We start from the raw sequence: 21,063 nt of genomic DNA, 5'->3' as shown, positions 1-21,063 counted from the left end.
TCTTCATTCATCATTCTCCATGGCTGCCAAATTTCAAACTAGTTTTTGTTTACCTTCAGTCTCCACTCCAACCACAAAACGCAAACCCTACTTCCACTCCCTCACAATCTCAGCCTCCAAATCCATCTCCGGCCGCAAGCTCCGGGCGGCAGTAATCGGCGGCGGCCCCGCCGGATCCTCCGCCGCGGAGGCCCTAGCATCCGGCGGCGTCGAGACCTTCCTCTTCGAACGAAACCCGCCGTCGGTAGCGAAGCCATGCGGTGGCGCCATCCCTCTCTGCATGCTCGAAGAGTTCGACATTCCTCACCACCTCATCGACCGCCACGTCACACGCATGCGCATCTTCTCCCCTTCCAATATCGCCGTCGACTTCGGCAAAACCCTAAAACCTCACGAGTTCATCGCCATGCTCCGACGCGAGGTCCTCGACTCCTTCCTCCGCTCCCGCGCCCACGCCGCTGGCGCCACCGCAGTCGACGGCCTCGTCACCGGCCTCGACCTCCCAGCCTCGCCGTCAGCCCCCTACACCGTGCACTACACGGCAAACGGCTCCTCCCGGAAATCACTCACCGTCGACGTCGTGATCGGCGCAGACGGCGCCAACAGCCGCGTCGCGAAGGCAATCGGCGCCGGCGACTACGCCTGCGCCATCGCGTTCCAGGAGCGGATCAAATTACCGGACGAGAAAATGGCGTACTACGAAAATCTCGCGGAGATGTACGTAGGCGATGACGTGTCACCAGATTTCTACGCGTGGGTTTTCCCCAAGTGCGACCACGTGGCAGTGGGCACGGGTACGGTGCGGGCGAAGAAAGACATTAAGGTGTACCAGCGCGGGATCAGGGAAAGAGTGAGTCCTAAGATCAACGGTGGGAAAGTGATTAAAGTGGAGGCGCACCCTATTCCGGAGCACCCGCGGCCGGTTAGGGTTCGTGGACGCGTGGCGCTCGTAGGAGACGCCGCGGGGTACGTGACCAAGTGTTCGGGTGAGGGTATTTATTTTGCGGCGAAATCGGGTCGCCTGTGCGGAAACGCTGTCGTAAAAGCTTCGGAGGGTGGTGAGAGGATGATCTACGAGTGTGATCTTCGGAGGGAGTACCTGAAACCGTGGGACGCGGAGTACGTAACCACGTTTAGGTTTTTGGATCTGTTGCAGCGGGTTTTCTACGGTAGTAACGCGTGCAGGGAGGCTCTGGTGGAGCTGTGTGGGGACGAGTACGTGCAACGCATGACGTTTGAGAGCTATTTGTATAAGAAGTTGGCGCATGGCAGTGTGCGCGATGATGTTAAGCTTTTCATGAACAGCGTTGGCAGCTTGATGAGGTCCAGAATTGTGGGAACACGCATGGACAGTTTGATACTGTGATTTTTTAATGTGTATTTCTTTGTATTATTATTATGTGACCTTCGAACAGAGGCACATTTTAGTTTGAAGCAATGAAAATGTTTTCATCAAATACCACATAAGTGCAGTATCCACTGTTTTACTTATTCATGTCATAATTCAAGGACTCATTTGTCCATCCAAATCACGCATCGAAGACACTGTCCTTCAATCAATAAATCAAAAGCTTTGTTGATATCCTTGAACTCCACCTCGTGTGTGACAAACCCATCCAAATTCAGTTCCTGTTGATAATTGCAGATGTTGTTTATAGAGGGGACACACAGCAATAGCATAGACTAAAAAGAATTAAGTAAAAGAAATTGTGCACAGTACCTTGTCCATGTAGCGTTTAAGGAGAATGGGTACATGAGACTTAGGTTTGAGTCCTCCAAATAAGCATCCCATGAGGCTCTTTCCACTAATGAGTACCTCACTACAGCTAAGGCTTAACTTGGATCCTGGCTTGTCCACTCCCAAAACTATTGTCTTTCCCCAACCCTGTACACAAACCATTAGTTCAACGATAGCATTAATAAAGTATGCATCAAGTAAGAATTTAATATCGGAAATTGCAATCAAGTCTAACTCAATTTAACGGAAACTTCATTTTCAAGAAGTGCTAGGAAGGGCAAATTAGTTGGCACAAAATAAAACCATACTATTTTAGTGGATTTTCAAACTTTATGCTAGGGTGATCGATGAAAATCATGTTGTAGTTATTGCTACAATATAATCACATATTTCTGTCTGCCACTAAACCATAGTGTAGAGCATGTTTGGGCGCATTTTGAGAGAGAGAGAGAGAGAGAGGGACCTTTCTACAAGAAGCGTAAGCTTCATGCATCAATGATGCCATACCAGCACATTCAAAGCAATAATCTGCTCCCCCACCAGTCATCTCTATGATAACCTGCTCCACAACCGCACATGAGAAGGAAATTTAAGGACTTGAGGCAATTAAATTAAATAAAGATTGGAGCCTAGAAGATGGTAGACCTTGCTCACAGATTTATTTTCACTTTCTCCACCATGGACAAAGTCAGTGAGTCCAAATTTTTTTCCTTAAAAAAACACAGGAACAAACCCATAAAACCAATTACATAGTTTAAGCACAAACAAATTTATTTGTCTAAATGCTTGATTTGATATTATTAAGTAGACAATGAATTACCAATTTCATATTTTTCTGGGTTGACATCCACACCTATGATCTTAGTTGCTCCACAAAGTCTAGCTCCCTCAGCAACCTAGGAAACCAATCACTTGCAATGAGAGTTTTAGTATAATAAACCACAAAATACTGACAGAAAACATAGATATGTGGATTCCATACTGCTAATCCAATACTTCCCAGTCCAAAAATAGCAACTGTAGACCCTGGCTCCACACCTGCTGTTCTCCAAGCAGCACCTACCCCTAAAAGTGGAAGTGGAATCAAAATATTGAATTAGATGAATGATGTTCAGTAGTAAAATTAAAATATTAAAACAACCTTGTATTTATTTATGATCAGATACTCTGACCATAATATATATTGTATTATATAATTGATATAGAGTCTGTTTATATATAAATTATAAGTATTTTTTAGAGTTTCTCTATTGAAAATAAATAGTATTTTCCATTAAAAAACTCGTAAATGCGATTTTAATCTTGTTTCCAAACAAGCTTATAGTAATATAGTTCTTTATTCTTTTATTTAGTGTTTGCATTGTTTAGGCAAATTACCTGCTGATATACCACAACTGATCAGGCATGCTCTGTTGGGTGGTATTGCTGGATCAATCTTGACTAAATTGGCAATGTCCACCACAGTGTACTCGCTAAAACTAGAAACTGACAGGAAATGGTGTATGATCTCTCCTTTTGAATCTGTGAATCTAGATGTGCCATATCTAGGCATCCAAGGAGACACCTCGAAAGGAAATTTTGAACAAAGGTTGCTCTTGCTTGATTTGCAATCTATACACTCTCCACAATCAGGTAAGAAAATTGGAACAACAACATCTCCTTTTGTAACTTCAATTACATCCTCTCCAACGCTTTCCACAACCCTAGTAGACCATATTAAAAAGGGTTGGAATTTATCATCAACTCCTATGGATTAAATTAAAATATATGAACAACTAGAAGCCATACAAGGGGGCTTAATGTATTGAGATAAACGGGGCAAAAATATTTTGTCGAACTCTTGTCACTGAATAACAGGTTTATATATATCTTTTGTAAAACTAAAATCTGTCTCAAAGGTCTCAAAGGCCATAGTTATTCATTATTCCCCCTAAAAGATGTATCAAGAAAATTAACTACTCTTGAGGTCATGAGGTGTCTCTTCACAACTTAAGTACATATGTAACACAGAATAAGTTGAAATTAAACGAAAAGGCACCAAAACTTAGGGTAGGAGCTATATTTGTGAGGAGTAATATAAGGACCACAATATAATTTCAGTAGATATATAATTAAAGCGCCAAATTTTACCAAAATAAAAGGGGAAAGTTTATGTTTATACAGATTTATCATACAAAGAACTGAAACAAGGCAGTAATATATAGTGGAAATCCTTTTTGAGGGGAATGAAAAAGGAGCAAAATAAAATGCATAAAATTCACCCTATTGCCTCGTGACCCAGAATTCTTGGATAAATGGCAGGATGGACCTTCAAAACAGAGAAAAGAATGTCAATTGGTCTGAGAAAACTGTTTGAAATTATAAAAAAAAATGATATGAAGAAAACAAAAATGGTGGGAACCCGCATGTTCCGAAAACTGATATCGGTTTGACAGAGAGAGGAACATATAATACGAATGCGAGCTTCACCAGGCATTGGTGGCGCCACAATGATCTCTTCAATGCTCAATGGTTCACCTGCTTTGCGACAAATCGCCGCTACAATTTGCAAACAAAACAGAACAGATAGTGTTCATATGAAACATGATACAATGCATGAATTCAACTAAGAAAGACTTTAAAAGAGACAAAAAAAGAGAAAAAGAAAAAGGTAGAGCAGATAAGGTTTCACACCTTTACATCTTATGGGTTGTCCTTCGGTTGTTGTTGATGATTTATGTTCCATGGTGATCCAAAACACAAGATGAGTGAATGCAAGGTGTTGGTGTTAGTGTGGAGAGGATTTGGGAGCTAATGTATGAAATATAAGAGAAAAATGAGCAAAGTTGAGTGAAAGTGAATATAGGAAAATGAAAGAATGAGAATTGGACAAACCAAGCACACCGACATTTTTGCTTCCCTTGAAGCTATCATTTAAATTAAGTGGGTCACTCTCACCCTCACCCACCTAAGCTTCAACTCAGAAGTCAGAACATTATGCATGTTATCCAAAACCAAGTTACTAACTCTAATGGTTGAAAATTGAATAATTCTAGAGTGACTACTACTATTATTATAGGATATATTCTATTTTCTTACTATTTATTTTCTAAAAGATCATGGATTATGAGACATGATCATCTTAATCTTTTTTTTCCACTAAAGATTCATTTTCCTACTTTTTCATACTCTTTGGATTTGATTATTTTGAAGAAGAAAAAAAAAATTCTCCTCAAAAACCTTTTAATAATTTTTTTTACTGGTTTGACAGAATTTTTTAATAAGTTGAAAAACGATTCTTCCTTTAAAATAAGCTGACTAAAATATGCATTAACATCACATATTATATAAACTTACGTTTTTTCAAAATAAATTAATTAATTATTAATGTTTGTTACGATGTCCTTTTTATTTGTTACCTTTTCAATTCTTTCGATATTCAATAATTTTTTATTTATTTTTTAAGTATGGGATAGAATTTTAGAACATTATTTTTTTAAATAAACTTTTTTAATATATTATTTGTTTGTATTTTTTTTTTTATTAAAAAAGTTATTAGAATGAAAAGAATGACATATTGGGATGATTAACAAAGACTCGTATATTATATAAACTTGCGTTTTTTTTTAATAAATAAACTTATGTTTGTAACGATGTAAATTACTCAGTCATTTTATGTGTTGGCTTCCCAATTGTTTCAATATTCAATAATTTTTATTTTTTTATTTTTAAAAGTGAGGGATAGAATTTTAGAACTTTATTTTTTTAAATAGAATTTTTTTAATATATTATTTGTGCTTGTATTTTTATTTTTATTTTTTATAAAAAAGTTATTAGAATGAATAGACACTCCCCTGTGGACGTCAATGACATGTCGAGATTATTACCAGAGACTCACCTAATTAATTACTGCATGACAATAACATAAATATCTTAAAAAATATAAATAAATGGTATTTTGGTCATTTAGTGTATAAAATTGTTCTTTTTCTTTCTTTCTTTCTTTTTTTCTCATTTTGGGTGGAGGGCTAACATTTAATTTGTTTCATCGAGTGAAAATAGTTGGAAAATGGAAAAAATGAAGAAAGAATAGATGAGAAATGAGAAATTGAAGTTGTTCGACATAAAATAACTAAAAAAGTTCTTAATAAAAGAAACCACAGTATGCTCACTTTTTTTATTTTCTTATTGAAGCATTATCATCTGTCTCTAGCATGTAAACTTTAATCCTACTGCGCATCAATTGCTTTTAAATTGAATATATTTTCTTCAAATACAAAATAAGAGCACCATGCAGCAGTTTACTTATTGATGTCACAATTCAAGATCTCAAAGCAACAACTATGACTCATTTGTCCATCCAAATCACACATCGAAGACACTGTCCTTCAATCAATAAATCAAAAGCTTTATTGATATCCTGAAAGTCCACCTCATGAGTCACAAATTCATCCAAATTCAGTTCCTGTTGGTAGTTGCAGATAAAACTTTATCAAAAATAAGCATCCCTATTATTATTTTTTTACATAAATATTGCTATTACTAATACAAAGAGTATAGACTAGAAAAAAAATAATGTAAAAGAAATTGCACACAGTACCTTGTCCATGTAGCGTTTAAGGAGAATGGGTACATGAGACTTAGGTTTGAGTCCTCCAAATAAGCATCCCATGAGGCTCTTTCCACTAATGAGTACCTCACTACAGCTAAGGCTTAACTTGGATCCTGGCTTGTCCACTCCCAAAACTATTGTCTTTCCCCAACCCTGTACACAAACCATGAGCTCAACGATAGCATTCAACAAAGTATGCATCAATTAAGAATTAATAGTGGAAATTTCAATCAAGCAACTCAATTTGAAAGGAAACTTCACTTTAATGAAATACTAGGAATTGAAATGCAAATTAGTTAAGACCAAAGAATATTATTAGTACTAATTTTAGTGGAGTTTCAAGTTTTGTGCTAGGATGATAGTTGAAAATATATCGTAGTGATTGCTTTAATCGCGTTATTCTGTTTACATATAAACCATTGTGGCATTGTGCAAGACATTTGTGGGTGCACTTTGAGAGAGGGAGAGAGACCTTTCTGCAAGAAGCATATGCTTCTTGCACCAATGATGCCATACCAACACATTCGAAGCAATAATCTGCTCCCCCACCAGTCATCTCTATGATAACCTGCTTCACAATTGCACATGAAGAAGGACATTTCAGGACCTTAGGCTATTAAATTAAATAAAGATTGGAGCCTAGAAGAGGGTAGACCTGGCTCACAGATTTGTTTTCACTTTCTCCACCATGGACAAAGTCTGTGAGTCCAAACTTTTTTCCTGAGTAAATCATAGGAACAAACAACAAAACCATAAAACAAATTACATAATTTGAGCACAAACAAATTTATTTAACCATTATTGTTTGATATTATGAAGTAGACAATGCATTACCAATTTCATATTTTTCTGGGTTGACATCCACACCTATAATCTTAGTTGCTCCACAAAGTCTAGCTCCCTCAGCCACCTAGGAAACCAATCACTTCCAATGAGTGTTTCAATATAATAAACCACAAAATACTAAAAGAAAACACAACATTGTGAACTTCGTACTGCTAATCCAATACTTCCTAGTCCAAAAATTGCTACTGAAGACCCTGGCTTCACACCTGCTGTTCTCCAAGCAGCACCTACCCCTATAAGTAGAATTATATGAATGTTGTTGAATCAAAAATCAAAATATTGAATTAGATGAATGTTGTTCAGTAGCGAATTAAAATGAAAAAACAACCTTGTATTTATTTATGATAAGATATGCTGACCATAGTTTATATTATGCAACTGATGTAGTTTTTTTATATTCTATTATTTATTGCTTGTAATTTTGCATGGTTTAGGCAAATTACCAGTTGATACACCACAACTAAGTAGGCATGCCCTGTTGGGTGGTATTGTGGGATCAATCTTGGTTAGATTGGCAATGTCAACCACAGTGTACTCGCTAAAACTAGAAACAAACAGGAAATGATGTATGGTCTCTCCTTTTAAATCCGTGAATCTAGAAGTAGCATATCTAGGCATCCAAGGAGACACATTGAACTCAAACTTTGAACAAAGGTTGCTGTTGCTTGATTTGCAATCAACACATTCACCACAATCAGGTAAGAAAATTGGGACAACCACATCTCCTTTTGTAACTTCACTTACATCCTCTCCTACACTTTCCACAATCCTGATAGATCATACAAAAATGTCACATGCAGAAGAAATTCAAGGTGGCGAATCGTTGCCAACCAATAAATATGGCAAGGATAAATATAATCAGTGGTAGAATTTGTTCTCAAATCAATGTTCAGATTACTGTAGTTAAATCATCTCAAAATTGAAACATTAAAATCTCCCTCATAGCCTTCCAATTCTTTCTCTAAGGATTGAATTTAGAAAATTAACTATTCTCAAGAGTAAGACTAACTGATAGAAATAATAAATCTCAAAGATGAAGGTTACTATTACAATAAGGACTTTACCCTTGTTTAAGTGTATTATTCCTTTTTATGTAATTAATCTCTAAGCATTTATAATTGACATTATATTCATTTAATATATTTTATTTAAGAAGTTATGTAATAATTATGTGTGAATCTACCATAAGTAAAGAACTAACTCATGTAGTTTATGCCGCAAAGTAGAATCTCTATTTCTCTGTATTCTTCTCTTTATTTTCTAACAAGTACAAGTAATCAAACAAAAAGGAGTAGAAACTAGAATCCACATATGTAAGAACTAGGAGTACGGACAACAATAATGTTTGACAAAACATTACATATTCAAGTACAAAAGTTTACCTAAAAGCCAAAGTGCAAAAGTTTGTGTTGATACGAAAGACCTTACAAATCAACAGTAGAAACAGGGTATTGATAAACAGTGGATTCCTTTTTCCTTATAATTCAGAAATATTATTTTGTAAATAAAATTATGAAACTAAAAATAGTAAAATGCATACGCTCACCCAACAGCCTCATGACCCAGAATTCTTGGACAAATTGCAGGAGGGACCTTCAAACAGAAAATTCTTTAAAAAAATCATTAAGAAGTTCCACTGAGGCAAAATAAAAGAAAAATATTTGAAACGAATGAAAGATTAAAAAAAAAATGACGTTAACCTGCATCTTCCAAAAAGTAATATCACTGTGACATAGAGAGGTGCATATGACACGAATCCGAACTTCACGAGGCATTGGTGGCGCCACAATGATCTCTTCAATGCTCAATGGTTCACCCGCTTTGCGACAAACCGCCGCTACAGTTTGCAAATAAAGAACAACAAATAGTACTTATACATACATAAATACATAATGAATAATTGAATATCAACATCAAATTAATGGCTAAGGCTAAGAAAACTATTTGAAAAAATAAAAATAAAAAGAAGCAGAAAAAAGTTTATTTTCACCTTTACATCTTATGGGTTGTCCTTCACTTGTTGCTGCTACTTTATCTTCCATGGTGATCCTAAGCACAAGATGAGTCAATGCACCGAGTTAGTAGCTTCTGTGGAGCTGACCTATGAAATATGTGTAAACTTTGGATGAAATCAAAGATAAGAATCATTATATGATATTATATTTTGAAGTTTGGATTAAGGGTATATTGAAAGGTTAGATGGAGACTAATGAACCAAAGATTGCGACATTTTTACTTCCCTATGGCTATGAAGATGCCAAATCCTTCGGTATTATCATATCATTTATACACCGTGGATGTAAAAATTTTTACACTGACAACCAATCATATCTTTTAATAGTGTCATGTCAGTTACTTATTTAATGAAATAATAATAAAATAAGCAATTTTAAAAGATATGATTGGTTGCCAGTGTAAAAAATTTTACACTGACAATATATAGATAATTAACGCTTATCAAGTTAATGAAATAATAATATTTGCCTGTCACCCTCCAATGAAATTTAGAAAAAGAAGAAAAAAGGTTTTAATGTATTCTCCAAACTTCAATTTACCTTTTTTAGACTAGTTTTGGTTTTAAAAAAAAAAAATTGTTTTGACGTAACATATTTGACAAATTTTTGTGCACGACTAATTGGGCTTAAGAACCCGAATAAATTAAAAAAAAAATTTCTAAAATAAATTAATAAAAAAACTATTTACCAAAATAAATAATTTTGGACACGTAGGATGAAGAAAGCGTCAAGAAGAGTGGCAATTTGTGGAAAGCGTCAACGTGAGTGGCGAGTTTGTACTGTTCATACTGTTCACTTAGCTGTTCACGTGGGAAAAAACAACTAAAAACGTCACCACCGGTGACGTTTTCAGTTGGGCAAAAACTTACACTGAAAACGTCAGGGGTATTGACGTTTTCAGTTGTTTTTGAAAAACAACTAAAAACGTCAATACCCCTGACGTTTTCAGTGTAACTTTTTGACTCAACTGAAAACGTCAGTGGTACTGACGTTTTCAGTTGTCTGACCCTCTACACCTACCCTCTCTGAACCTATCTGAACCTAATATCTCTCTCTCTGAAGCAGCAGGGAGTGTTTCTTTGACCATGAAAACGTCATCAGAGATAACGTTTATCATTCAGAAATTTTGTTATATATAGATGAATGAGTTGCTAGCTTCGACCATTATGCATTCTATAAGTCTTCGAGTGTTGTTATTATAGTTCTGCTACTCTTCTCTTTATTATCATCATATTCGTATATTGATTTTGCATATTTTTATTTTAATTTTGAAAATGTCTTTCATTTGCTTATTATATTATAATGGTAGTAGAATTAACAACGAGCAAGGTTGTATTTTTACAAGTGACACGAAAACAATTCGTGTAAATCGTGGATTGGATTTTGAATCTTTGAAGAAAAAAATTCATGTGAAGTTGAAATTGCATCATAACCAAATTGTTTCCAGCATTACTTGCAGATATTTGCATTGTGTGAATCCTGTTTTTTATCTAGCTGTAGAAATTGGTGACGATGAAGATGTTGCATGCATGTTTGATAATTTTCAACAGCAAAGTCATATGAGTATGATAGAATTATATATTGTTGTTGATGTTGTTGGCACATCTTCTTTTTCCTTACAAGAAATAACTACAGCAGAAGAAGCACGTCAACCTCCAGTTTTGACACAGTCAAATATAATGAGTAGTGACCATGAGTTTGAGCAAACAATTTCGCCACCAACAAATCATCCTGATTCAAACGTTGATTTTGCAACAAACTTAAGTGACGATGATGATATGAATGTTGAAGAAGATGATGAAATTGCACATGATAGCTCATCTGATGAAGGTAACATTGAGCCTCCCATAATGAACGAATCAGGTAATTATAAATGTTTTTTGTAGTTTGATTTTGAATTAGTAATATTTATTATTCATATTGTGCCTGTTGTAACCGTATAGGTCCATCACAACCTCCATTTTGGAGCAATACTCCACATTATAGTTACATCGATTGGTCTCATCCAGATCAAGAAATGTGGTATGGTGGATTAGATGTTCCCAATTCTTGGCGCGTTGGAGATGAGTTGTATGTTGGGCTACGTTTTCATACAAAAGCTGATGTCCAAATGGCTGTTAAACACTACTCTATGAATGCTCATCCGACATTTGGAGTTCTTGAGTCTGGATTGAAGGTTTTGTCTGTACGATGCCCTAATAGTAATGAAGGTTGCCCTTGGAAACTAAGGTCTAGTATGTCCACAAAGTACAATAACAAGTGGGTCATAAAGAAATGGGGTGGTCGACACACATGTATTAATGCAATATTGTCTCAAGATCACAACAAATTGGACTCAGAATTCATTTGCTCTTGCATATTAGGTAAGTTTATTTATACATACTTTTCAAAAAAATTTAAATAAAGGTATTGTTCATAATAATGTTAGTATTGTTGTTAACATTTCATTTCAGGAATGGTTAGGGAAGATGCTTCCGTGTCAATATCCTTAATTCAAGAAAGAATAAGTGGACAATTTAATTATAAGGTTTCGTATAGAAAGGCCTGGAAAGCAAAACAAAAAGCCATTTCAAGAGTTTTTGGTGATTGGGAAGATTCATACGACCTTTTGCCAAGGTGGTTGGATAGAATGCTAGAATGTTGTCCTGGTTCTGCTTATAGACTTGAGACAACAGATTATGTTTCAAATAATGTCGTCGACGCACGTTTTCGCAAGTTTCGCCGTGTGTTTTGGACATTCAAACCTGCTTGTGATGCATTCAACTACACAAAACTCATCATACAAATTGATGGAACATTTTTATATGGAAAATATCGCGGAACTCTATTAATCGCTACAACACAAGATGGTAATGCTCGCGTTTTACCAATTGCTTTTGCTGTAGTCGAAGGTGAAACATTAAGTGATTGGTCATGGTTCTTGTCAAACATTCGTCGATACGTAACTACAAAGCAAGACATTTGTTTAATATCAGATCGACACCAAAGCATCAAATCAGCTGTGGCAAATGAAAATAATGGTTGGCAACCACCGTATGAGTATCATGTGTATTGTATTCGTCACATTGCAAGCAATTTCAACCACCAGTTCAAAAATGTGAAACTCAAACAAGAGCTGATTCACATGGGTAAAATATTATTTGCTTTTTACATTCTATATTTTTATAGTAATATGTTATGCTAAACCCTAATGTTAATATTTGGACAGGCTACACAACTTGCAAACATAACTTTACTAAGAGGCTTGAACAATTTCGTGAGATAAGCCCAGAAATTCGTCGATGGATTGATGGGATTTCGTTAAAAAAATGGAGCCTCGCCCATGATGACCAAGGTCGCAGATACGGTCACATGACTACAAACTTGTCTGAGGCTGTCAACAAGATCTTAAAGGGTGCCCGTAACCTACCAATAACAGCTCTTGTAAAGTGTACATATGGTAGGTTAGTTGAGTATTTTGTGCAAAGGTTAGGTCAAGCAAATGCGGAGCTTGCTGTTGGTCAACGATATTGTACAAAGTTAATGGATGCTATGCGGAACAACCAAGAGGAGGCAACATCTCATTTTGTTCGAAGATATGACTATGAGGCCACCAGATTCGAAGTGGAAGAAGCTTTTAATCCAGTTACACAAAGAGGTGGTCATACTTGGACAGTACTTCTTAATGAACGAAAATGTGAGTGTGGAGCTTTTCAAGCTTACAGATATCCATGTTCACATGCCATTGCCGCATGTGCTTATGTTCGCATAGATTCGTTGACCTATGTTGATGCTGCCTATTCAAATGCATATATCAAAGAGGCATATTCTGGCCAATGGTACCCGCTTGGCAATGATGACAATATTCGTCCTACCAACGGACCTCACATTGTCCCTGACCAAAGTATGTTGCGTGGAAAAGGCCGTCCAAAATCAACGCGTATAAGAAATGAAATGGATTGGACAGAGTCACAACGAACACATTGTGGACATTGTAGGGTTGAAGGTCATAATAGAACAAATTGTCCGCAACTAGCATCAAATATCATTGATGGCCTAAATCATTAATGTCTATGGAGTTTTCATCATGTAATATTAAGTTATGTGTGATATTTTAAGTAATTGTTTTTTTTTCTAATTAAGTATGAATTATTTTAAATCATTGGTGCATGATTATTAAACACAATAATGATTAAACATGGATTAAAAATTATAATTCATTACATAATTCAAAGTCCTAAAAAAGCAAAAATATATGATAAACAAATTAATCATCTCCTACGCCTCCATCGTGGATCTGTCGGATCATGAGGTGACAAAATACATTGACGACCACGATGCCTAGCACCCCGATCTGGGTTCCTTCTTACAGGGTCCTCCTCTTCTACCTCATCTGTAACAGGCGTCGGTTGTCCAAAACCTTGTTGTTGAAAACCAAACTGTCCAAAAGAAGTAGATTGTCCAAAACCTGGTTGTTCAAAAACAGACTGTCCAACAGAAGTAGGTTGTCCAAATCCCGACTGTCCAAAACCAGACTGTCCAATAGAAGTACCTTGTCGAACAGAAGATCCTCCAAAAGAAGTACCATGCATATCATCCCCGCTATATCTAAATGGATAATAAGGTGCTAACGGGGTCATCATGTTGCTCGTATAAGGATCTGGAGTCTGTGTTGATTGAGAAGGAACATAGGTACCAGATGAAGGTGGTAAATGTGTATCAAATGGAGATGAAACATAAGCAGCAGAAGTTGGACTTTCTCCAGTAGTATCACCTGAAGTATAAACATACTGACTATAACCCCCTGATGGTGTCATTGGATAAGCATAATAACTACCTGCAGGGAGGTCATGTGATGGCACAGATATATCTACAGGCTGGTGATCTACATGCCTGCGTCGACGTCCAAGGCCACGACCCTCTTGTCGCCCTGTACCAATATCTTCCACAACAATTGGTTCGACCTCCTCTTGTGATGGTGGTGGAGCACCTGTAGAGGGATACTGAAGTCGGTGGAATTCACCGTATACCTCTAAACAGTTAGCAAGATTATCAGTCAATTCTTGCATTGAAAAACTGATTTTAGGTTGTGTTTTAGCCTTATGATACATTTCCTCCATAGTGTCCTCCTGTAAATCAAAATATTGTTATTTGTACATGTTCAACTTAATATAAACACAAATATAAATAATCGAAACAAATAATTATAAAATGTTTATTATTATATGTTACTTACCACATAACCGTGTTTTGCAGTAATAGGCCCAATCCAACGTCTGGTGTGTCTTCTATACCACACCATGTACTCTGAATTACTACTTAAACGTGTAGTAGTACAAGCTTCTTGTGTCCAAACACGATCTAACCTTGTTTCCCACTCGTGTAGAAAGACAGCATGCTGAACTCGCCAATCAATGTCATCTTTGTCGCGTAGAGTTAGATCATGCAAATTATCTGGTTGACGTGGAGGACGAGGAATGTGTTGTACCATGCCAAACTGGCGCATCACACGGTCAGCATGGTGATACTCAATAATATGAAAGTCAATTAATCGTACTACCGCCCTCCAAATATTTGTGTTCTCTACACAATATGGTGGTAGAGAATGAAAATATGGAAGGTATGGCTGCCAAACAAACTGCAAACAAAAAACACAAAAAGTTATAAATGAATGAATAGTAATTTGAAGATATCCACTTTTAATTTGTAATGAATAACAACTCTTAATGTACATCTTTATCTTTCATCTTATCTAACGCACATCGCGAATCTGAACAACACTTTTTTGTGTCACCTGCAAGGCACTATTCCACCTAAAAATATCAAAAATTAACAAGTTAATTAAAATTATTTGTCTCATGTTAAATCTAATATTTAATAACGCAATTTAAATTAAAATATTACCTTGCACCTAAAGGAACACCAAAAATATTTCGTGGTGCCGTGAAGGGTGCAAAATACGGCATCCGATACCATGCCCACAATTGTAGTAAAATGCATGCCCCGCTAATTTCTTTATTGTCATAATTAGTGGCAACACACAGTTCTCTATATAAATGAGCAAGTAAGGTTGATCCCCAACTAAGTTGCCCACATTGGTCTAAATCAATTAACATCACCAAATATCTCATCGGGACTAAAGTTGAAGACTTGTCACAGAAAAGCATACCTCCAAGCAACCGCAAAATATAAGCTCGGGTGTATCGTTCCATTTGTTCAATGCTATGCACATGCATCGAAATATCAAAAAAATGTTCATCAACCCAGCTCATCTTCAGCCTTCCACCTTTAATTGCATTTGTTGGTGGTGTTATTCCAAACAAATCTTGAACAAGTGGGACCCAATTATATGTTGAACAACCAGTAATTGGGTCTCCATGTACCTTTAGACCTAACAAAACAGAAACATCTTCCAATGTAATTGTACACTCTCCAAATGTCATATGAAAAGTGTGTGTCTCTCGCCTCCATCTCTCAACTAATGCTGAAATTAACTGGTGGTCAATAGGAAAGTATGAGATTTCAGCCACTCCAAGCATCCCTGCTCGTGCAAGATATGGTCTTAATTCTTCAGGAATTGACTCATCTCGATGACCACTTTTGGTAGCTCTTCTAATACGAAGAACTCTATCAGCCTCACCATTCCATACGTGCTCAGACACGTGAATTGATTGCATAGTCAATAAAGAATCATCAATGGGTCCCGGATTAACTCTTTTACGAGACATTCTGAAAATATACACAATCAACTCAACAAATACGTACATAGATTTTAAATAATAAATACCGTTTACCCCTAAATAACGAATAATCAATTAAATCCTAAACAAAATAATCTTATACTATTACATCAATATTATATAATTAAAATCACACAAACATAAATTATTACACTTAATTTCGAATCATTTAAATTATATAACACAAAAAAATGGCAATAAAATGGCTGAAACCAGAACGGCCCGTTCTGAAACCAGAACGGCCGTTTCGGTTTTAAATTTAACACACACTAAACTGGTTCAGAACGGCCTGTTCTGGTTTCAGAACGGGCCGTTCCAGAATCATTCACTGCCAAAAACCTGCACGAAATAACAACGTCCAAAGCTTTCAAAATAGTTAAAATTACCTCTTTTCTTCCTTCTCTTCGTTTTTCTTTAGCTTCAATTGGTTCACACCTTCTCCTTCTCTTCGTTTCTCCTTTTCTGTTAGTCTACTCTTTCTCATTTCACTTTGGCATTATTTAAGAAGGAAGGGAGCAGCGTATATGAACTGAAAACGTCACCATAGTTGACGTTTTCTTTGTTCATTTTTTATACTGAAATCGTCACCTATGTTGACGTTTTTTGAGCACCTTTCCTGGTCAAACTGATTCCCTGAGCCACTGAACTGATTCCCTGTTCCCTGAGCCACTGAAACTGTGCATCTGAAAAAGGATGAATAGTTAAAAAACGTCACCCAGTGTGACGCCTTCCCCACTTACACTTTCTAGCACGGTTCCTGCATACACAGTGTAAGAAAAACGTCAACCAGTTTGACGTTTTCATACTCTTCTCTCTCCTACGAGTCCAAAATTATTTATTTCGGTAAATAGTTTTTTTTTTTAATTTTTTTTTGAAATTTTATTTTCTTTTTTATTTATAGTGGTCAAAATGCCCGACTAATTGTGATGTTTCTCTGCAAACTAATATTTCCCACCTACCCACCCGCAAATTGCTTTTGTGGTAGATGAAATCATGAAACCATGTTTAACCAAATAATTTATGGTACATACATGTGTTACATGAACTTTAAACTATTCAGAAAATATTAATTCTATTGGTATTACTTTTTAGGTGGAAAAACTTAAACATAAATTATTATTTTTATTTCAAACTCTACTTTTACGCAAATGATTTTATAAGATTAAAAACATTTTATGATTAAGTTTGTCGATGATCATGTAAATAGCTAAAATTGTGAAACGGTCATCATTTCAAAATTGGAAAAATGTATATTCTTTTTTGGAGTACCCTTTGTACTTCTTTTTCTTAATATTATGTTTTTTTTGCTTATGAAAAAAATTGACACTTTTTTAGTTTTTATTATTTAGAAAGTGTTTTTTTTTTTTACTTATTAGCTTAATTATTCTGCTTTGTTGTTTTGGTACATGCCAACATAGAATCACATGTCCAAGAATAGTACTTTAACTTTGGTCATATATGTTCCAGCCAGATGGGATCGGGGTTCTCTATTGTTGTTTATACAACTGCACAAAATCTGTGCCATAAAAAAAAAAAACTTATTTTTATATAGTTATAATTTAAAAAAAAAATTGTTTCAAATTTCATTATTTGTCAAATGCAGCTGCACCACTGTGCAGTGGTCAAGGTAAATGAATAAACAAAAATGATTGCTACACAAAATTTTATACTCTGGCACTATCAACACCTTTTTTTTTTTTTTTTTTTAATCTTCCTGTTCTGCTTTGGTGGCTATGATTAATTATTGTGTTAGTTATGAGCTCCTTGTTTTTAATTAGTTTTATTTTATTTTTATTATTCTAGATTTGTGATCGGCAAAATAGAAGAGTATGCTTAATGGAACGCTTAATGTGATATTTATTGATAGATCCAAATTAAAAAAAGCATGGTTACCATGTCCATGAAAAAATATTATTTTATTGCATTTTTTGAAATATGTGAGAAAATAGTTTCTAAATAGTTGGTTAATAAGTAAAGTGGTAAAATATAATATGATCGTATAAAAGATAGATGTGTTTTAAAAGTTGAACCAAATATTAAAGATTCATGAAGATAAGATATATGTATTCGGTTGTTAATTGTGTATGTAGCTGTGTTAAATTTTGGGGCCAGTTATTCCACCTTTTGAGGTGTTTTCAATGTAACGAGGGGATTAGTCACTGCTATCGGTGGTGGATATTCTAGAAACGAAAAAAAAAAATGTATTCAGTTGTTAATTGTAATTTGCATGTTTGTGATTACTTTTATTTATATAAATAAAAAATAATAGATTACACGTTTGAATTTAGTTATGAATGGATAACTAATTAATTATAATTCAAACACACGCATAAGGATTAAACAATACTTTTAAAATATATTTATATGAATTAATCACATATATACCGTAAAAAAATTTTATATTGACAATCAATTATATTTTTTAATTATGTCATGTTATTGTTAAAAATAAACGTATATAGTAACATAATATAATTAAAAGATATAATTAGTTGCTAGTGTAAAATTTTTTTACACTGACAGTGTATAGGTGATTAACTCTATTTATATTTTGTTTGATCACATTATATTTTACCACTTTACTTATTAACCATCCATTTGCAATGCTTTTTCTTGCATATTTACAAAGCATGCAAGAAATAATGTATGGTACTAATCATGCTTCTTTTTTGTTATTTGAATCTATCAATAAATATTACATAAGCGTTCCATTAAGCATACTCTTCTAATTTCCGATCACAAATCTAGAATGATGGTTGGCAAATAATTTTATTATTTAAAATTTAAATTAAATATTTTGATTTAATTTTTTTAACGTTTCCTATATCAAGTTAACAAGTTACATTGTTACATATTTATTTGACCAGGTCTTATTCGTCTATTTCTGTTATTCGTTGGTTAACTTATATACACGTTAGGCTTTCGATTATTTTACCATGCCTTGTAAGTATTGTGTATGGAAGTTTCAAAATTGTGACTCGTTTTGGATAAATAATTTTTTTATATTTAAATTAATATTACTGAATTGTTCTACACTAAAAAAAAGTGTGTATTATTACTAATATAAATAATAAATAAAATTTTTTTAAAATATGTTATAAAAAATAATATCATTTTTATATATTGTGTTATATATATATATATATATATGCTCTTTTATATTATCTAAACAATAGTATACTATATAATAAATTATTTATTTGTCTTCTAGTGTACATTACATTTCTAGTTTTTATACAAGTTATCTAATAAAATTTTGTATTTTTCTAGTTTTTAATTTTTATTATTTTAACGGTAAGTTTAATGATCCAGTCTAAATTAAACTAAACATAATTAAACTATATTGATTCAAATTAGATTGAAAAATAAACTAATCAAATCAATTAAAATTAATAAAATTCAAATTAGAATATATCTCAAATTTAGTTAGGTTCGGTTCGTGTTTATCTGACTCTCTAGTGTTCTAATTTGATATCCAAACAAGTTTTTATTTATGTTATTAAAAGAGATAATCACCTATACATTATCAGTGTAAAGTGTTTTTTTACACTGACAGTCAATTAGAGCCGTTAATAGTGTCTTTTCATCTGTTCATTTAATTAAATTAAAATAAAAATATATTATTAACGGTTCTAATTGACTATCAGTGTAAAAAACTTTACACTGACAATGTATAAGTGATTAACTCATATTAAAACATTGACATTAGTACAAAGTTTCGTGCAGTTGAATGTTATGAAACACGTTCAGTAAAAATCTTAGAAAGCCCACTCAAAATATGTTAGTCATTTGATTTGATTAGATAACTTTTTCAACATGAGTTTGACTTTTTATGTTTATTTTTATAAAGATTACCTGTGTCTTACTTACTTGAGTAATCAGACACTCATGTTTCTCCTTCAAATGTATGAATTTGAAACCTTTCTCATAAAGATCTACTATCACTTTAGGTCAATTGAACAGTTGTATCTCGATGAAACTTTTTTACCTTCTTAGTGAAAATGAGTGAAACTCTTTACCATCTTAGTGAAAAAATGAGTTGAGTAATTTAGTTAATGAATAATAAGGTGAGGAATTAAAATTATCTTATTATATATATATATATATATATATATATATATATATATATATATGATTTTTTATCTAATTTTTAATTAAACAATTAAAATTTATTTTATTTCTTATTTATTTTCATTCACTTTCTATTTCTTTCAATTCTATTCTCTCTCTCTCTCTCTTTTTTTTTTTTTTTTTTTTTTTTTTTTTTTTTTTCTGTTTATCAAACACTCTACGACTTCAAAGCCTCTAGAGATGGGAGGACTAAGGGTACGGGAGGCTCGACATATGAATATGTCGTTCCTTGGGAAGTTGATCTGGGATCTCGTCCACTCTCACTACAAACCTTAGGTTAGTTTTGTTTGTGCCAAATATTTGAACGATGATTCAATTCTCCATGTATGCAGTAAGTCAGACACCTTACTAGTTTGGAGGAGTATAGTTAAGGCGCTTTAATTCATCCGTGAGGGGTTTCATTCAAAGTTTGGGTCTAGTCACTCATTGTTGTGGTTTGACAACGGGTCTGAAATGGGTAAACTTGGAGCTTAGGTTCTAGTGATTCACATTAGTGACTTTACTGTTACAATGGTAGATTGTTGGCAACTTGAAACATGAGATTTTGGCTTCCTTTGCACTGCTATCTCGAATAAGTGGCTGTGTTTTTTCAACAACTTGATATACCTTCAACTAAAGTTGGGGTAGACTCATTCACTTGGACGGGAGACCCTTTGGGATGTTATTTAGCTGCATTGAGGTTTAGATTTCTTAACGTAGAGAGCATCAGGTTGAACAATCTTATTTGGAAGAAAGTGTGTGGCGACTACACATTCTAGAAAAAAGTGAAATTTTTTCTATGGTTAGGATTGCATACAGCCTTACCTACGAACATGTTTCACCACTCAAGACGGTTGAGGGAGACTGACCTTTGTGCACGTTGTTCAAGTGAGCAAAAAACAATCCTTCATGCACTTTATGATTGCCCACATTCTCGTGAGATTTAGTCTTGGTTGGGATATACTCCACCTCATCTATTCATTAGCTCAAAGAGCGTTGTTTGGTTCAAAGACATTGTTATGCATTTTGAGGCTATAAGGTTGG

General features: G+C 34.4%; 4 protein-coding genes across 4 annotated transcripts; 2 read left to right on the top strand and 2 right to left on the bottom strand.

The window, feature by feature from the left end:
- Positions 1-19: 19 nt before the first annotated feature.
- LOC109808310 (geranylgeranyl diphosphate reductase, chloroplastic) lies at positions 20-1,467 on the top strand. The gene has a single exon (XM_083063387.1). It carries the CDS (start codon positions 20-22, stop codon positions 1,364-1,366), a length of 1,347 nt encoding a protein of 448 aa, XP_082919513.1. The 3' UTR covers positions 1,367-1,467.
- On the bottom strand, positions 1,349-4,644 carry LOC109808285 (alcohol dehydrogenase-like 7). Its single transcript, XM_020371219.3, has 11 exons — positions 4,626-4,644; positions 4,412-4,528; positions 4,140-4,276; positions 4,000-4,046; positions 3,116-3,441; positions 2,721-2,803; positions 2,559-2,634; positions 2,384-2,448; positions 2,202-2,297; positions 1,721-1,885; positions 1,349-1,629 (listed from the first exon to the last, which is right to left on the bottom strand). The coding sequence occupies exons 2-11, from the start codon at positions 4,461-4,463 to the stop codon at positions 1,513-1,515; spliced, it is 1,164 nt and encodes a 387-aa protein (XP_020226808.1). The 5' UTR covers positions 4,464-4,528; positions 4,626-4,644; the 3' UTR covers positions 1,349-1,512.
- Positions 4,645-5,818: 1,174 nt separating this feature from the next.
- LOC109808297 (alcohol dehydrogenase-like 7) lies at positions 5,819-9,333 on the bottom strand. The gene is made up of 10 exons (XM_020371230.3): positions 9,166-9,333; positions 8,876-9,012; positions 8,722-8,768; positions 7,619-7,944; positions 7,326-7,408; positions 7,164-7,239; positions 6,985-7,049; positions 6,802-6,897; positions 6,318-6,482; positions 5,819-6,182 (listed from the first exon to the last, which is right to left on the bottom strand). The coding sequence occupies exons 1-10, from the start codon at positions 9,215-9,217 to the stop codon at positions 6,066-6,068; spliced, it is 1,164 nt and encodes a 387-aa protein (XP_020226819.1). The 5' UTR covers positions 9,218-9,333; the 3' UTR covers positions 5,819-6,065.
- Positions 9,334-9,374: 41 nt separating this feature from the next.
- LOC145951715 (uncharacterized) lies at positions 9,375-13,237 on the top strand. The gene is made up of 5 exons (XM_083063612.1): positions 9,375-9,444; positions 10,685-11,053; positions 11,134-11,553; positions 11,644-12,318; positions 12,399-13,237. The coding sequence occupies exons 1-5, from the start codon at positions 9,375-9,377 to the stop codon at positions 13,235-13,237; spliced, it is 2,373 nt and encodes a 790-aa protein (XP_082919738.1).
- The last annotated feature ends 7,826 nt before the right edge of the window (positions 13,238-21,063 follow it).

This window comes from Cajanus cajan, chromosome 9 (genome assembly GCF_000230855.2).
Source record: "Cajanus cajan strain Asha chromosome 9, NIPB_CcT2T_4, whole genome shotgun sequence".
Classification (NCBI taxonomy): domain Eukaryota; kingdom Viridiplantae; phylum Streptophyta; class Magnoliopsida; order Fabales; family Fabaceae; genus Cajanus; species Cajanus cajan.
Note: the sequence above shows the minus strand (reverse complement) of the source record. Positions and strands in the feature narration are given on the sequence as shown.